Below are 16,299 nucleotides of genomic sequence, written 5' to 3'. Positions count from 1 at the left end.
CCATTGGAAGATTATTTCAAATGAATACGCATTTTGTGGATCAAATAAAAACCGCTCGAAAAGCAAAAGAAAAGAGTATAAGAGCTTGTATTCACATAAATGCTTTTACGCGGCCAGAGACTGAGGCAAAGACAGATATGTGGTGTTATGGCCAGGCGCCCGAGACACACTGACATTTATTATTTTATCAAAAAGGAATATCACGTCATATGCGGAAGCATATAGAAATCATACACACATGAAAACGAGTACACAAAAATACGGGAACACCTTGGATGATCAGAGGGTGAAATATGCGCGTATGAGTTTTATAAGGATAAGCCTGCTCCAGAAAAAAACTCCTGATTATGATCCGATATATATCATAAGGATTATAAAAGATATCAGTATATAAGCGTTGGATTTCAAACGGCTTTCTCCGGAGACGTAATTCCAGGAATTATGTCTGGGATTCGCAGGGATTTTGTTGTCGCTTTCAGGGCGCGAAAAAACAATGGTCTAATGCATCATCCAATGGGCGGTGTTTATTGAAATCACTTGACTGCCAGTGTACGATTCGCCAGATGTTAGTTTGACGGGGGTGTGAACGACCCCGGGTTCAACTGATATCATGTACGGGTATTCGTGATGGGCGAAATCTTCCTTTCCCTTGACCACCTCTTTCCATGGATTCCAAACAACTGGAATGAAAGAGAACGGTGTATTCGATCGAGAGAGAGAGAGAGAGAGAGAGCGGATTACGTGAAGTCTGGTTTCAATCGAAATGAATGTATATCGCGACAAGTAAATCTCGTTAGCTCGGCTCTTGGGCGGATTGCTACTGACGGTGATTTCAAAGGAAACTCCTACGAGACCATCTCGTTAGTGGAATAGGTGTTCTCACGAATCTGGTAATACCTGACGCTAATTTGAATGAAGCCGATATCATATATATATATATAAGAGTCGAAGGAATAGTGTGACACCTGAGATAGTATTATTAGCTTATAGCTATCACGGACGTAAACAGGTCTTTGTCGGAATGTTCTCCTTACCGAGATCGGGGAAGTTCACTTTCTTAACGGCAATATCCGTATCACCATCAAGTCCTACATTGAGAAGGGTCACTTCATCCGGTGCATCTTTGTAAACCCTACGAACCAAAGCACAACCAAAGTAACAACCACTCAGCTGGATGATGTGTCGTTATAGTTTTAAAAACATCTCGAATAGGGGGCGTTATTTTGTGCTTACTTGTGCGTGTGGCCAGCTATCATGAGATGTTCGAAACTTTGAATGTGTGTTTCTTTATTACGAGCCTGTATAGAAACAGATAAAATCAAGCTAGGAATAAATTCAACAGAAAAAAATGAGCAGAAATGAAATACACTTGCATACCTTATCTATATAGGTCAACCCATGTAAATTATTTACCATACTTCCGGTCACGTCTCTTGTCGCAAAATACGTATGTAATACCGCTTGAAAATCGAAATCCTTCTTATCTACAAATATGAACACCAGAATTCTTTAAAAGTCAACAGTAGGAGAAATAAAAGGCCTATTTGTGAAGTGGCAACTTATCTTTGATATTTAGTTCATCAGTTAAGCAGTATAAAAAGCAGATCGATTTATTCAAGTATTTGGCCCATATATTCACCTGTATTGACGATGGTGAGTGTCGTGATCAGATCATGGTCGTTAAGTTTTACCATGTATTCCAACCTAAACCTATGTTTATGATATATACGAAATGGAAGGAATCAGATATATTCAATTCGGAAGTAATCAAATATGAGTAATTGCATTATAATCAACTCTTATAATGATTCACACCTTTGTACGGTTTATCAGAATGCTTACTTGAAATTCCACATTTTGCGAGTTATTTCGTTGTCCTCTAGACACAACACGACTGTCGGATTTCCGTCTTCATCCTGAAAATCACAGCAAAATTCATTAACTGCCACAATGACTGTAAACGCGTGTGTAACCGATACTGCTTACGTACCTCGTGCGGTTCTTTCAGTATGGACCATCTGTGGATGCGAGCGAATCCATGGTGCGGACCAATATCAGATGATCCGAAATAAGCTGTCCAGAAATTAGGCAAATGAAAGCATATGCAAATAAAGGGTTCGCCATTAACAAAACCGGTCAAATTTGATCTCAAGAAAATTACGTATTCAAACTAAGATATATTCGACTTACGAAATACAATTGGGATACCGCCTCGTATTGGTTTCCACGTCTGAACGTCTGCCGAGTCGAATGAAGCCGCGTCGCTATCAGAAAAAACATTGATGTTTCATTTCATTTTTAACCTAAAGAAGTTTCTCGACGAATTGACTTCTTATTTCGAATATTATGGATTGATTTCGTTTTTAGGAAACGGGCCGAGAAAACTGCGTTATGTATATGATGATATGTATTAAAAAACGATCAAAATTTTTTTTGCGATTAGACAACCTCGATGTATGACTCAGATTCAATGGTATTTGAGCATAGTCAATGTCGACAAGATATAGAGTATAATGGAAACAATGTTTTACCAAATGCGTTACGATGTCTCATCATCAGATACACTAACCTGACGAATAATATCTCTGTTCCGAATAGTTTCCAAGAAATAACTGTCGCACCTAATAATTGAGTGGTATAGATCTGATTACAGCGGTTCAACTTTCATTGAAGTGTGTCTTCAAAACTGAACAATTGCTACACTTTCCAGATATATCAAGGAGGTAACCAGAACTAGAGACTACGAGGCGTATACTTAACTTTCAAACGAATGATCACTTTGTTTTTGTCATCCTTTCCAAGTTCAACTTGGAGAAAATCTTCTGCGGAAGCCGCCATTGTCGACGGAATCGATTTCCTGCTATACAGATATACATTTCCGGTCGATAGACACGGAAGTGAGCGGGTATAAAGTCTTGTCTGACAGTCGTTGTCTGATTCGGCTCGGAATCGCATCCACTTCTCGAGGAATTTTGCAAGGTGTTTTCTCTGACGTACGTTACCCTCATTCGTTTTCAAATCCTGATTTTTGAAAAACGCAGTACTAGTTAAAAGACTAGTGCATTCATTCAAAGCCCATTCATCCCGAAAGATGGTATTATAACACATCAACATAGAATTCAAAAAGAAAATGATTACCTGTTTTGATTGCTATTCAATCAATTTTATTTGTAAGATACATAACAGCTATATTAAAAACAATGAAAAGAATATTACTAGAAACATGTGTTTTTTTATCAAATGCCCTAGGCGACCAGAAAAGACGTCTCCGGTATTCGAAATCGGTACAAAGGAAGACATCCTCTAGTCCAATGACCTTGGTGACCAAATGTATTCAAAATCAATACAAAAGAACACCTCCCCTGGGATTCGAACCCAGAACCTTCGGATTAGAAGTCCGACGCGCTATCCGTTGCGCCAGGCAGGCTTATTGCTTTGTCAAAAAATCATCATTTTATAAAATGAAAGCGTTTTAAAACACCAAGCTGGTGCATTTCTTAATCCCTCTAATTTTACTATATAAATGTAACAGATGTTCTGGTGTATCATTCGTTGATTTGATATGTCCTATGTGTGCTTTTGATATGTCCCTTTTTGTAGCGTCTGATCAGAGAAACCAAGCATATATAGTTGGTTCTTGCAGTTTTTAATTGGTAAGCTAATATATGGCTTTATCCTGATTACGGAACTTCATATTTGATATGGTAAATATCATCTTGTCTCCACTACACTTCACTTCATAACTTCCAATTCACGCATTCATTTTTCTAATCTAACAATATATTGTAGTTGCCAGCCACTGAAATGAATATCAGAAAAATATATAGGCCATATACACATTTCAAAATATTTTTCGGTAATAATTTCTCTTAAGCTTTGCACTGACCTGATCTAGATCCATAGTGACCTTTCCTCTGATGCCACCATCCGCATACGTCATAAACGCTCCTGACAAACGGAATCAATAATTAATACATTCTCAGAAAACCGAATAATGACTTGTTGATGAATCCGTCGCAAATCAATTTCAGGCAGGAAGCTCTAACTTACCGTACATACAGCGCACCCTGGTGGTGGCCAATACAAACTCTTCTAACCCCATGGTCATGCTTTTACCGCCGTATCGCTTCACCAGTGGTCCAAGAATCTTCTTTGATAATGGAAAACCTAAAGGAACAGTGGAAATATTCATATCAAACATATCTATTCTAGTTAGCAAGAAATATGACGTAGAAATTCACCAATATCTTTGAAAGCTCTACACAATTCATACACATCTATATAACCGTTGTTGTCGCGATCGTACTTCTGAAATACCGACTAAAAACCACCAAAAAAAACGAAAATCTATTCATAACAACAGAATAATAATATTATATATCAACCCCAGTTTCTATGAATATCGAAGAATACGTTTTCCACAACAAACTCATCCTAAGAGTTTGTTCTTATAAAGTCCATACCCGCCACGTGCGCAATTCAGTATTCATCATAGTAAATTCGTCAAATGTAAGTTGGCCGGAACCATCGCTCTACAGCAATGTCTTAAGGAAATGAATGTCAATGCAAAACCCGGGCCTATTAGCGAGGTGTTTTTTGCCAATTTTTTCAAAAATTCCACTAAATATTTTCAAGGATACATCCATCATAGCCAGAAGACTCCGACAGGTCTCGACACAAAATGGTTCATCTTGACCTGGAAATATACGCAACGATGATGGCACTTTCAGTTGTGACCTGTACATCTATGTTCATGGGACATTCTGACGATTTGACACCAATTTATTTTAAGATGTAAGACCATTCGAGTTGTAACTTCGACGTTTCCAATCTAATGCGGTTTGTTAAAACTGGCTGAAACTTTTCCCCTCGAGGTTGAAAAACTTGCCTTCGATAACGCATAAGTCATTCATAGCACGATGTAACTCGCTGGCGTCCAGGCGTTCATCATCCCCGGCATAAATACGGAATACTTCCCTCAATTTATCGGCGTTCTCTTTCGCATACTGAATAGATGAATTAAACAAACTGGTGACTTTTTTAAATACAATGAGTTCAAATGAAAACCTAACGGCAGTTTCTTTTTCATCATTGCCAGTTTGTATGGTATCCTTCCTCGGCTGGGATTCGAACCTGATGAACCTAACACCCGGTCTAGTGTGGAAGGGTTTCGTACCGTGGTGACATTCGACGCGTCAAGTTCGAAACCCTGCCGGGGAGGATTGTTTGTATTACGGATGCGATACGTACGTCCGTAGGGCCAGTCACCTCATCCAGTTCTCTGGTGAAAAATATGAAAAATCATTCGTACACAAGAAACAACGACCAACGACTGTAGCATCGGTTCCATTAAGCGAGTAATACGCACTTGATTTCTGGGACGTTTTTCTGGTTGAAAATCCTCAACAGAAACGAAGATTGTTGCCCGGGACGAAAGGTCGAAGGGACGACTACGTAATGACCGGGATTCAATTCGAATCGTCTGCATACTTGACGTAGGTTTGTATATTGACCGGAGAAAGCGACGCGACTGAGCACGATCGATTTATAGTTACTTTCGTCGATGACAATCGGCGGTGCATTTTTGTTCAGCTAGAAAATTGAAGAATACAAATATACCGCGACGAAACGGTTGGCATTTAGATAGATGATATAGAATCTAAATGTTGACATCAGAGAATTCCAAGAGTCGGTTTCGTAGACAAGGGGACGAAATGTACCAAAGGAGTTGAATAATTCTTCAATAATTCACTTATCTACACTTCGGGGTCGGGGTTTTAACACAAATACCATATCTATATAAAACCGATGATACTTGACTTGGACATTTACCTGTGCTTGGAAATACGGAGTCTTGGCCACGCTGTCTTTAATCTGCGAGATTGCATTATAGGCGTAGAAGTTTAGTAAAAGCGATAATTGACCATTAACATCGAATCGAATATCTAGTAGCATATAACATAGTAATGGTAATATAGATTGCCCTAACTAGGTAAGAAAGCACGTCAGCGATTAACTGAAAATCAAATTAGTTTGTAAATTATAAGCGTATGCTGTTATGTATGAGGCCCCCACGCACTTGAACTAATCTAGCTTTGAACAGCGAATTTGAGCAGTGAATAAATGATATGAACTAGTGAGTATTTTGTTGTTACCTTGAATATTTGAAATCCGATGCTCGTATATTCGGACATAATAGTTTGCTTTTCCATTAATGACACGATCAGAGTGCATTGGTCAGAGTCCTCGTCGCGATCGGATGGATCTAAACTCGCGTAAAATTGTGGATTCATCCACATCTTAGCTAGAAAAACATAAAATACGTCGTCCTTATTCATATGAAAGGTTGTATTTACCTAGATTCGTGTTCAATTTTCATTCTGAAACGATAGCTAGCAGAGGAAAGTTCAGATGATAGAAGTATATGCATTTCTAAGCAACTGCACCCAGACATAAGCCCAAATATTGTTTTTAGACTTTTAAGACTTGGTTTTAAATCACTAATACCATGAACGCATCAACTTTAACTAGGCTGATGCGCCGTCCTTCTAGTTTATACATCCATGCTTACCGAAAACATGCTAAACATGCCATGCTAAACAAGTCATTTAAATGAACGTTTTCGTATTTTACGCCTACCTTCATTTGGGTAATTCCCACAACCACCGGCAGTAACACCCCGTATCCACGACCCATGATTGGTTGTTGTTTTCCATTCCACTTTACCCTGTATACAAGCAAATCGTCACAATGTATATTGAAAATGATGCAACCCATGCCTTCAGCATTCCGCAAATACGTGGTAATCAATTAATGTTATGCATGTATTTAAAAGTATTTGAATATATTTTTACCCGTGTTAACCGAATGTAGAATAAATATAACGAGACGAGTAGTACTTTTTGGTAGTATTTTTATTAATGAGTGACTCATTCAACTGCTCAAGCTACTGTAGTAGCGGTAAGCTGGTGAGTCAAATAAACTCAGTTAACATATCCGTGAAGTACTGCCCGTCGAATTATATTCATTTTGACTCTCGTAAAACTAAAAACCGTGGAGATTAGACGGTTTTATAGTACCGCGTGCTGAAACATTACCATACCGTTTCTGAGGCGACTTGGGCAGTTATTGCGTCAGGAGATAGGTGGACCAATTCCATGAATTGAAAATTGTTAACGAAGTCTTCAAATGGCATCCTGTTCAAAGTGAAAATGTGAAAATTTCGAATTTCCCATACGTATATCAATCATACTGAGCAAATTATTAGTGTATTAGCACATAGCCAATATAATAGGTTATAGATTATCACTATTTTACCAGAATTCTCCGTCATTTGCCCTGTGAAAGTTCAGTTTCTCCTTGACATCTGCATCGACCGAAAACCAAGTTGTCGATCTGTAAGAAAAGAAAAACCAATATCTAACGTACAAGATGATGTAACTATTCAGAAACAGAACACAGATTCTAGATGATCAGAACTCAGGCCGCAAACTTAGTTGCTATAACTATGGTAAAATTGTTGTTATTTACCTATCCGACCAGGCACCTGTCCATTCGGTATGTCCCCATGGATTACGTAGACGGACTAAATCGTGTAGCTTTCCATACTTATCCCTTATCTACCTGGGGGTAAAACAGAAGCTGGGAAATTGCGAGAATAAATAATATATTCCTACAGTTTTCTGCTTTTCACGTCCTTGTATCGACTTTCGAAAAATGTGTACTAAAGGGGTCAAATTATAGCGATAAAGGCGATGATTAGCATTTCATAACCAGAATTGAATTTGGCTAGACGTAGAGCGTTTGGAATTCAGCGAGTGTCTAAGTGTTAATGATTTGGTGTAAATTTCCTAGCACGCGTCTCTTTGAATGACTACCATAAAGTGTTAACGAAATATGTAATCTTAAGCATGGTTACCCCCAAAATTACAATATATACGAAATCTACACCTTAGCAACTGCTGTGATGCTGTAAGCATGACCGGCAAATAAACCTTGCGGTAACGACTGTTCGCCGGAAACTTTCGTAGTTTTCTGCAATAAAGTTGTATATAGCTTTTGTTAGAGAACAAAAAACTAAGTTTATTGACGCCTTGAAAAAAAAATATTGATTAATATTGTCGACAAAAAATAATACAATATGAATTATGTAATATTAAGGATCAATAAAGTTGTTTTGGATTTGATTTCATCGATAATTGAATTGAATTGACCGGCAACTAGTCCTAACCCCGATAGCCTACATTGATGACGTAGAGCACATCCTCTCAAAAAATGATTATCAAGATTAATCAAAAATAAGATATGAGTTATGAAGTATATTTAATAAAATAAATGCGCCACTATTGATGCTGCAGTGCACACAGAACCCCTTAAATAACGCATACTAGGTATCAATGTCAATAACAGTTTTTACGGTGTCAAAAAATATAGAGCATTCAGATGTGAAAATGATCAGTACTCGCTATCTATTCATTTCAGTGTTTCTATTACGCGCTTGTCCGTATACAGCTTGTTTTTCAAATACGTGATACATGGGTGATTTCAACGAATAACTTTTACTTACATTTATAGAACAGCCCATCATCGTATTCATACCGAACGTGGCCTGCATGATGTCGAATAACTCTGGAGGTCGGGCAGAAGGGTCGAATAACGATATGACCTCGGAAATACCGCCGGTAAAATCTATCAGAGCATCTTGTATAAGTCCCCCGTCAAGGTCCGCGTATGAACCGTTTAATCTGAAAGCGTCATAGCCATATCATTTAGTCCATCAAGTCATTAACTCAATGATCCCAGTAGACGAGATACGAGTTTTTGCGTTCTTGAGAGAATCAAAATATGACAACTGGCGAAATAAACTTACTCATCCTGCATTTTTCTATCATTTTGATGAACTTGTTGTTAAACAAATTCACGAGTTACGAACAGCGTTCGCGCTATTCCCCCCCCCCCCACGCAGACGACGATTACATCAGATATTTGATCACCATTCAGATGCGTTAAATTGCGAAAATTCTTATTAAACACTCTTTTAATCAAACTGTTCATTTCTGTCATTGATACTGAGCGATATCTTCGTTTCATTTACTAGGATGATTTAGACTTTAAATCGAATGGCAACAAACTGTATTCAGCGAAAGATCCTTTCAGACAAAGGGTCGGACTAAAATAATTCGGGACACCACATTATTTAGATAGTATTTAGATAGCATCTTGTGTCTAACAACCATTACGTAGGAAGTCAATTTAAGTTTTTTATTATAAATGTTTTCCTTACTTTTCAAAAGTAAAGCATTGTTATTCGTTACGAAAATTATTTAAAAAGTTATTGATGCAGATGCATGGTTTCCCGAGGTCCCGGTGAACTAAGCCGGATACTTACTTTGCGTACGCTTTTTCGAGAAGAGCTGCCCAAAATTCATTCGGCTCTTCGCGGTTATTGCAGTACATTAAACGTCCTCGTTTACACGGCAGACGATCGTCTACGACAACTTCGACGAAATCCCCGAATCTCCAGAAGCGAAAACGAAAGATTCCTGTAAAAATGAAAAACGACTGCAAGAATGTCGTATTCGCAATCCTAGATCACAGGCGCTGGTAATTGAAGTTTGGGGTTGAACTGTATCTTAGATCATCCAGTAATCCCTGGTACTCCCAAACTTCAACTACGCGCCCCTGTGTGCTAGATGGATGAAATAAACATTGATGAGATATTGCAACCTGCGTAGTCCCCGGATTCGAATGATTGGCTCAGAGGAACGACGTTGTCAAACATTTTACCACCTTGCATGGCAAAAAGAGAAGCGGCAGCCACAAACCAGCAATCACCTAGGCAAGAAACGAGAAGTTTCATTTGTGGAATTCGTGAACGAAATGGTTAAAGAAAACACAAGTTCAAAATGATGCATACCTAATTCACCTTGGTCCAAGTCAAATCTTGTCGCATTTTCCCGTATGAAAAGTGGCCGAGATGAAATTTCCTGCAAATGTTAATATATTACCCTGATTAGAGTAAAAAAATTCAATTTCAGTTTTCTCGCAATAATATTCGTGTTTAACATCTGTAAGCACAATATCTATCAGTAAGTGTTCTTATCTAGAAATATTGTATAGTTGGTTGAGGTCCTGGGCACACACATGCACCCAATAGATATTTCAAACAACCGCTACGAACAAGCGCTGAAAATAACGTAAAATGAAATCACTTCCAGGTCACATTGATATTTAGCGCATGACCATTAGGTTCGTTCCGTTGACCCACAGTGGCATCATTTACAGAAATTCGATGCTGTCAAAGGAAGAACAACGTTGTTGTCGCTTCCACTTTCCAGGCAGGGGCCGTTATTATCATCACAATGAATTATCGCTGATAGTAAGTTCAAGACTTAGATCTGGGAATGTTGCCTAGTAACGGCCCACAAAATGCTAGTAGAAAATACCCCTATTTTAAAATGGAACGTATAGTCTGAGGTAAGAGCATAGTTTTCAAGTATTTCTAGTCTTTAGGACTTACCCAAGGTCGTAGCCACCGTACGTCTCGGGATGTTGGCTTCTTTTTGTTGATCGACGAGCCATCTGCCGGAAAAATTCCATCTTCGAAAAGGCTGCCGGACTTCAGTAAACTAGACTTGAGCTTCTCATAGTTTTGGGAGCGATATCTGTCCTCCATTATCCTTATGTTATAGTCTGGGGATTACTCTAGGTGGACTGAAAGATCCCCTCCCTTTTTAGCAAATGGTCTGACTGATCAGAAATTCCTGTGAGATGCGTGTAGGTATAACCCTAGATATTTCGTTCCTACACCTGTGCTGAAAACAAAAACAAACTTCCCGCCTTAGATGTCATTACCACGCAGCGTTCAAGGGACATCATTTAGGAAAAAGGAAACATTTAATTTTATGTATAGAGTTATATCTCAACATAAAATCATTAGGCCCTATAAAGCTTACTAAAAACTTTCCTAATTCTATGTTGAGTTTTTAACTCGACACAATTTCATTCACTATTAATAAAACGTTTTTAATCAAGATTCTCACTAGAAGATGGTTCATTAGAGAGAGAGAGTCCGAAAGATCGTGTCTTTCGATTTTAATTTTTGACGAATAAAATTCGTTTTTAATCATTAAACTTCTATATGTAGTGGGTTTAAAACTTATCGTCGAATCTCCACGTCAGGGTGTGGCTATTCTACAATGAAGTTGTCGATTTTAATTCACTCCTATTTGATTTTAAATCAGCAAAACCGTTTATAAGTCGTAAATGAATTTGTGTCGAAAAAATAACTCTCAACATGAAACAAAATGTCAATTTTTCATAAATGATGTCCCCAAGGCGGCTATGGATCTAGGCGAATAATAGAATTTTGAATTAAAGAAGGAGATGTCTGATTTCATGTTGAGATATTATTCGACATAAAATCTATTTTCTAATTATCCTAAATGATGTCCCCAGGACGTCTTGGCAGGATATGCCACGCAACGAGCGCTAAACATGCTCGTCACAAACGATTATCATTAACACATCCACGGTATTTAAAGATCTGAAACGAAGAACAATTCAATATAATATGCCCGAAAAACAAAATGACCCATATTCTAACAACAGGATTTCATTCCTGTGCGGCATTTTTGTGATTCATCTTGTGAAATTTCCATTCATAGAAATTGGTAACGTATCACCAAAACATTATTTTCGCCTCAGCGCAATATCATCCGTATAATGACGATGATCTATAGATAATCCCAAAATAATAACAACAAATAGTAAATCCCAAATGTTTCATTGAGCTATTAGTTTATTCGACGTTTCCACTATATTCTAATATTCCAGCATTCCTGATCCCGAAGATGGCTATTATAATATAGTCGAAATGTCGAATAAACTAAGCTCGAGGAAATATGTTTGTACTTATCTTTTTGTTATTATTGCGGGATTCTCTAAAGATTAATTATTCGGTGATGGCGATAACATATCTAATATTGAGAATATAATAACATACCTTTATTCACTTGCAAAAAAACGGCACGACATTGCAATATTTACGGTCCCACTAGCATATGCAATAAGGGTTGGAATGAACTTAAGTAGTGCATACGTGTATAACGAATATCTATGTTCGGGGACCCAGATTCGATATCTCTTATACAAATAACGGCTTAAATCAATATGGAAATATTTTTACGTTAACATTTTTGTACACTGATAAACGTCCTCGATTGTCAAAATCATAGTACTAGCGTCGACCATGCAAAAAACAACTTCCTTTTTAGTATAATATATTTATTTCTCATACATACAATGTCATATTTGGACAGGTTTAAGTGCAGTATATGGTTATGAAGGATCCATAATCTTAGTCCCAGTCCCCGTTATGATTTGAGTTCGAGGAAAATGAACTACATCATGCTTAATCCTGGATTCGGGTTTTACCGGACTGAACCAACAACGGTGCTCTAGGGTGAATCTTGCATAGGTTTGGGATGTCTCCTAACGCCGATTCCGTTTTAATAATTACTATCGTGCTCAAAAGAAATGCAGAGATTTATGACACCGCAAGCGCAAGCGTCAGGTGTTCGACCCCGTCCTTGTTTCCATTGAAGATTGATCGGCGCCATGATAATGACGTCATAAAGCAAACAGAAAAAAGTACAAACAAATATAATAAATACAGATTTAAGGATCTTATTTATTGTAAAATGATTGATATAACAATTTTTGACAAGCCTTTAGTTAAGTGAAATTTTCAGTTTCTTTTTATAGAGCTTTCTTTTGCCCGATTAAACATTTAACTCCATAGAGAATGATGTCAAGAATTCCGAGTAAAAAACCTGTGCCAAACCAGACCCTCATACATATATACCGATTAGGGCATTCAATTTCTGAGTTGAATCTTGTTTTTTTTCAAACTATGAACCATATGATCACATTTTATGGCGTCAAGAGCCTCCATTCCATATCGCCTTTTACCGCGGAGAGCTCGATCTGAGCCACCCGCGGCAAGCGGGGACGGGAATAATTTCAAAAACATAAATAAAGGAAAAATTAAATGCATCAACAATTTTTAACCTGTACAATAATGCGTCTGTGGGGGTCTGGATGTACTTTCATACTTTCGTAGGACGTCCATGTCGGTGCCAGCCTCTGAACCTAAATTAGCGGTGAAATTTCACCATATAGGTGCTTCTCTTGAAGTAACATCGAAACAAAAACAGCCGTCAATCCACACATCTTTTTTCAACAATAATAATAATAACACCAGGATGCGCAAGTATATCTACACAACAGGTACATGCTCCCTACGTTTTCAATTCAAAAATAAATAATCTGTATTTACACAATAAATATATATGTATATGTATATAATCATGTATATAGCATTTTTACACAGCACATAGGTGTGGGGTTTCATGGAGAACGTTTTAGCAGAAATTCATTATTTATCAACGCCATTTTTAACTGACTCTTACCAAATTTCTACCAATTTCCTCGTTAGAAAACTAAGTACGTCTTACATACGTATGTTCATTACTTGATTTTCCGAATACTTAGATTATCAGGAGTATTTGAATGTTCTTATCATTTCTCTCGTAGATCAAGATTTCAATACATGGCGACAAAGCGATTTGTCGACATAATCATGATTGGAGACATCAGCCCTAAGGTGACGACATCATCGCCATTCCTAGATACGATACATTGATTAAAATGGGATGACACACTTATTTGATAGAAACTTTAGGGAAATCGTTCGTTGAGAATGATGGAAGGGAATTTTCAGGCAACCTGTATAGATGACATTTCTCTCGATGTTCTAGAGACAGCTGAACAGTTTCCCACACGTATATCACTCAAATCAATCCAGTTCGCACTGAAATTCGCCACGGTAGTTTTGCATTGTCAATTCTGTTTGAATTCGTGCATTCGTCGACGTTAGTTGATAGTTTCGCCTTCAGTGTGCAAACGGTTTCTTCGCTTGCATTGATAAAATGACAATTCTTCCAAGACAAAATGCGTGGACTAAATAAAAACACAACGCATTATTTTTTTCTCTCGAGCGCCTCACAAGGAAGGTGGATTTGTAGACACGATAAGAACGAATTTCTCTGTTTAGCCTCGGCAAATATACAAATATATCATCTATTTACACAATGAAAATTACATCTGAGCCGAGTAACATCCCAGTTCACTTCACCACTCTATTTGCCTGTGCCACGGGGAATGACACCGGCGAATAAAACGATCAATTTCCTGATGCCAGCTAGTTTTTTGGACGGGTTTCTGCGCATGCGGTTGCGCCACCTATTATCATTACCCGTTCAAATCGGAAGTTCGGACGCGCGCCCCCTGGTGGGCCGACAAAGAGGTTAAAGTATCTCGCATGAGCAGGCACTTTTGATACGGATAAAATCAATTCTGAACGGCTGATCGGGAACTCCGAAATCCTTCACTACTGCGTATGTGTAGGTATATTTTTGTAAACACCTTGTACTAACGCGGGGGTCCGTGAACCGACACTCCCTGTTCTCAATCTCCGGCAGACATCGAGTTTGATAAAATTTCTGCGTAGTTTTATGATCTCGATATAACTGTAGCAGCAAGCCTGTCCGAGAGATACCGCCCATCGGAGCGATCATCTCCGTCACTGACGGGCAACACTGTCGTTTCGGATCACTCTGTATTAGAGAATAATCCCGCTTCTCCCGGCGAGCGTGAATCGTTACTGTCAACGGACTATCCGTCGTCGTCAATCGATGATGCTTCGATCTGCGAAATACAAACCAAACAACATAAATACTGGGATCATGACAAGAGTCAGAAGCAGTCGACGAAACATTAAAAACATACCTATCTGTAAGCCTCATGTGCCTGCGTGAGAGTCTGGTAGCTAATGACTTTTGGCTTTGGTCGGTATTTGAGCATCTACAACTTAGCAACATCAGGAATAATATCTGAAAATAAAAAAAGCATGATGAAATGAAATCCCCACAGGAGAAATTCATAACAAACTCGTTTCGAACTCATTTCTAACTCAAATACGCATAACATTTTGTAGGGTTAACCTCCCTTCAAAGAATAACGCGCAATACTTTTGATGACAATCTTCTAGTTCATGCTAACAACCTCAAATAATGCAATCCTGATTATCTTGTAGAAAGCAAGCGACCTAAGCAATGCACTTCGTTACCGTCATAATCCGATGTCAGTCAAATTAAAATGGACATCTTATCAGTGAAAATTGATAAACCAATGATGATGATCATGATGATAACAATACTGATGATGATGATAGAAATAATAGCGATGATGATAAAAATGTTTTTAACTACCAAAAAGAAACGTACCGAAATAACGATATGCGGATAATAGGTCATACATATCTTACGAAATAATTCCATCTTTCTGCATTAGTTTCAACTCATTCGCTTCATTCATTTATGTGACTGAATTTAGTAATCTTGTTACCGTTCAAAAGCTTATTGGCTCTCGCTGTAACGACAACACATTTGATCACAGCGGGATATCTTTTCGCCTACGACAGAACCTAGGATACTTACTAACTGTCTCATTAAGAATACATGCGGCAACTTTTCGTTGAAACGCTGGATTTTCCTTTGTAATCGCTCGAGAAAAAAAAACTGTCTGCGGAAGGAAGCCAACCCGACATGGTAAATATGCTTCGAGCTCGTGTACTTTACGAGACGTATTCATAGTCTTCATTTTCGAAGATGAAATATCCCGCTGATATTCAGATTTTCCTCAGTTCATTGCGTGTCTTCGGAGGTTTTTAGAATGAAACTTACCAAATAATTCATCTATCAAAATGACCTTGATGTATATAATCATACATAACACCCGCGTAATCGGAAATGCGTTTGAGAGAATGGTGCTCATACCAAGCGATTAGCATTCCCTCAAACCCGTATCGAAGTACGTATAAGAAGGGAATGCGCTCGAGGTGGGAGTAGAGGATTATTAAATCAGCACACCTCACGATTATAATCACGTTATACTAATTGCGTGAACCTTATACCAATCAGACATCTTTACTTGACAAAAGACTCCGAGGCAAAACAGGATTGTTCGTAATACTAAGCGCGCGACGCCTACTGTCGCTATAGTTGTTTAGCATTATTGGAGAAAGGTCCCAAAAAACACCCAGTACCGCCGAGAGCGAAAGAAAGATGAAAATATTGAGAATAAAAAGTACTTGACGTGGTAAGAACGAATATTCAGAGGTTTTTCAATGAATTTGTGAAATACCGGGAGCGAGGTAGTGTGGACTTATCTAGAAAA

General features: G+C 38.2%; 2 protein-coding genes and 1 non-coding gene across 6 annotated transcripts; all 3 read right to left on the bottom strand.

The window, feature by feature from the left end:
* Positions 1-120: 120 nt before the first annotated feature.
* On the bottom strand, positions 121-2,885 carry LOC141904937 (uncharacterized). Its single transcript, XM_074793574.1, has 10 exons — positions 2,762-2,885; positions 2,570-2,623; positions 2,191-2,264; positions 1,991-2,073; positions 1,843-1,916; positions 1,640-1,710; positions 1,378-1,484; positions 1,234-1,298; positions 1,035-1,132; positions 121-680 (listed from the first exon to the last, which is right to left on the bottom strand). Exons 1-10 carry the CDS (start codon positions 2,836-2,838, stop codon positions 499-501), a joined length of 885 nt encoding a protein of 294 aa, XP_074649675.1. The 5' UTR covers positions 2,839-2,885; the 3' UTR covers positions 121-498.
* Positions 2,886-3,134: 249 nt separating this feature from the next.
* LOC141904936 (calpain-B-like) lies at positions 3,135-12,121 on the bottom strand. Of its 4 annotated transcripts, none has more exons than XM_074793571.1 (22): positions 12,005-12,100; positions 10,520-10,814; positions 9,917-9,986; positions 9,727-9,834; positions 9,389-9,542; positions 8,567-8,744; positions 7,951-8,034; positions 7,531-7,619; positions 7,318-7,395; positions 7,103-7,196; positions 6,640-6,727; positions 6,156-6,304; positions 5,833-5,874; positions 5,369-5,592; positions 5,251-5,281; positions 4,889-5,006; positions 4,641-4,696; positions 4,464-4,532; positions 4,242-4,320; positions 4,051-4,167; positions 3,887-3,948; positions 3,135-3,799 (listed from the first exon to the last, which is right to left on the bottom strand). In XM_074793571.1, exons 2-22 carry the CDS (start codon positions 10,673-10,675, stop codon positions 3,773-3,775), a joined length of 2,073 nt encoding a protein of 690 aa, XP_074649672.1. In that variant the 5' UTR covers positions 10,676-10,814; positions 12,005-12,100; the 3' UTR covers positions 3,135-3,772. The 4 variants fall into 4 exon arrangements, 3 of the variants coding, with proteins under 3 accessions (XP_074649672.1, XP_074649673.1, XP_074649674.1); XM_074793572.1 differs by having other exon boundaries at positions 3,139-3,799; positions 10,520-10,809; positions 12,005-12,121; XM_074793573.1 differs by lacking the exon at positions 5,833-5,874 and having other exon boundaries at positions 3,139-3,799.
* Trnar-ucu (transfer RNA arginine (anticodon UCU)) lies at positions 3,355-3,427 on the bottom strand. Its single transcript has one exon. It is a non-coding gene; the product is annotated as a tRNA-Arg (tRNA).
* Positions 12,122-16,299: the final 4,178 nt, after the last annotated feature.

Source organism: Tubulanus polymorphus, chromosome 5 (genome assembly GCF_964204645.1).
Source record: "Tubulanus polymorphus chromosome 5, tnTubPoly1.2, whole genome shotgun sequence".
NCBI lineage: Eukaryota > Metazoa > Nemertea > Palaeonemertea > Tubulaniformes > Tubulanidae > Tubulanus > Tubulanus polymorphus.
Note: the sequence above shows the minus strand (reverse complement) of the source record. Positions and strands in the feature narration are given on the sequence as shown.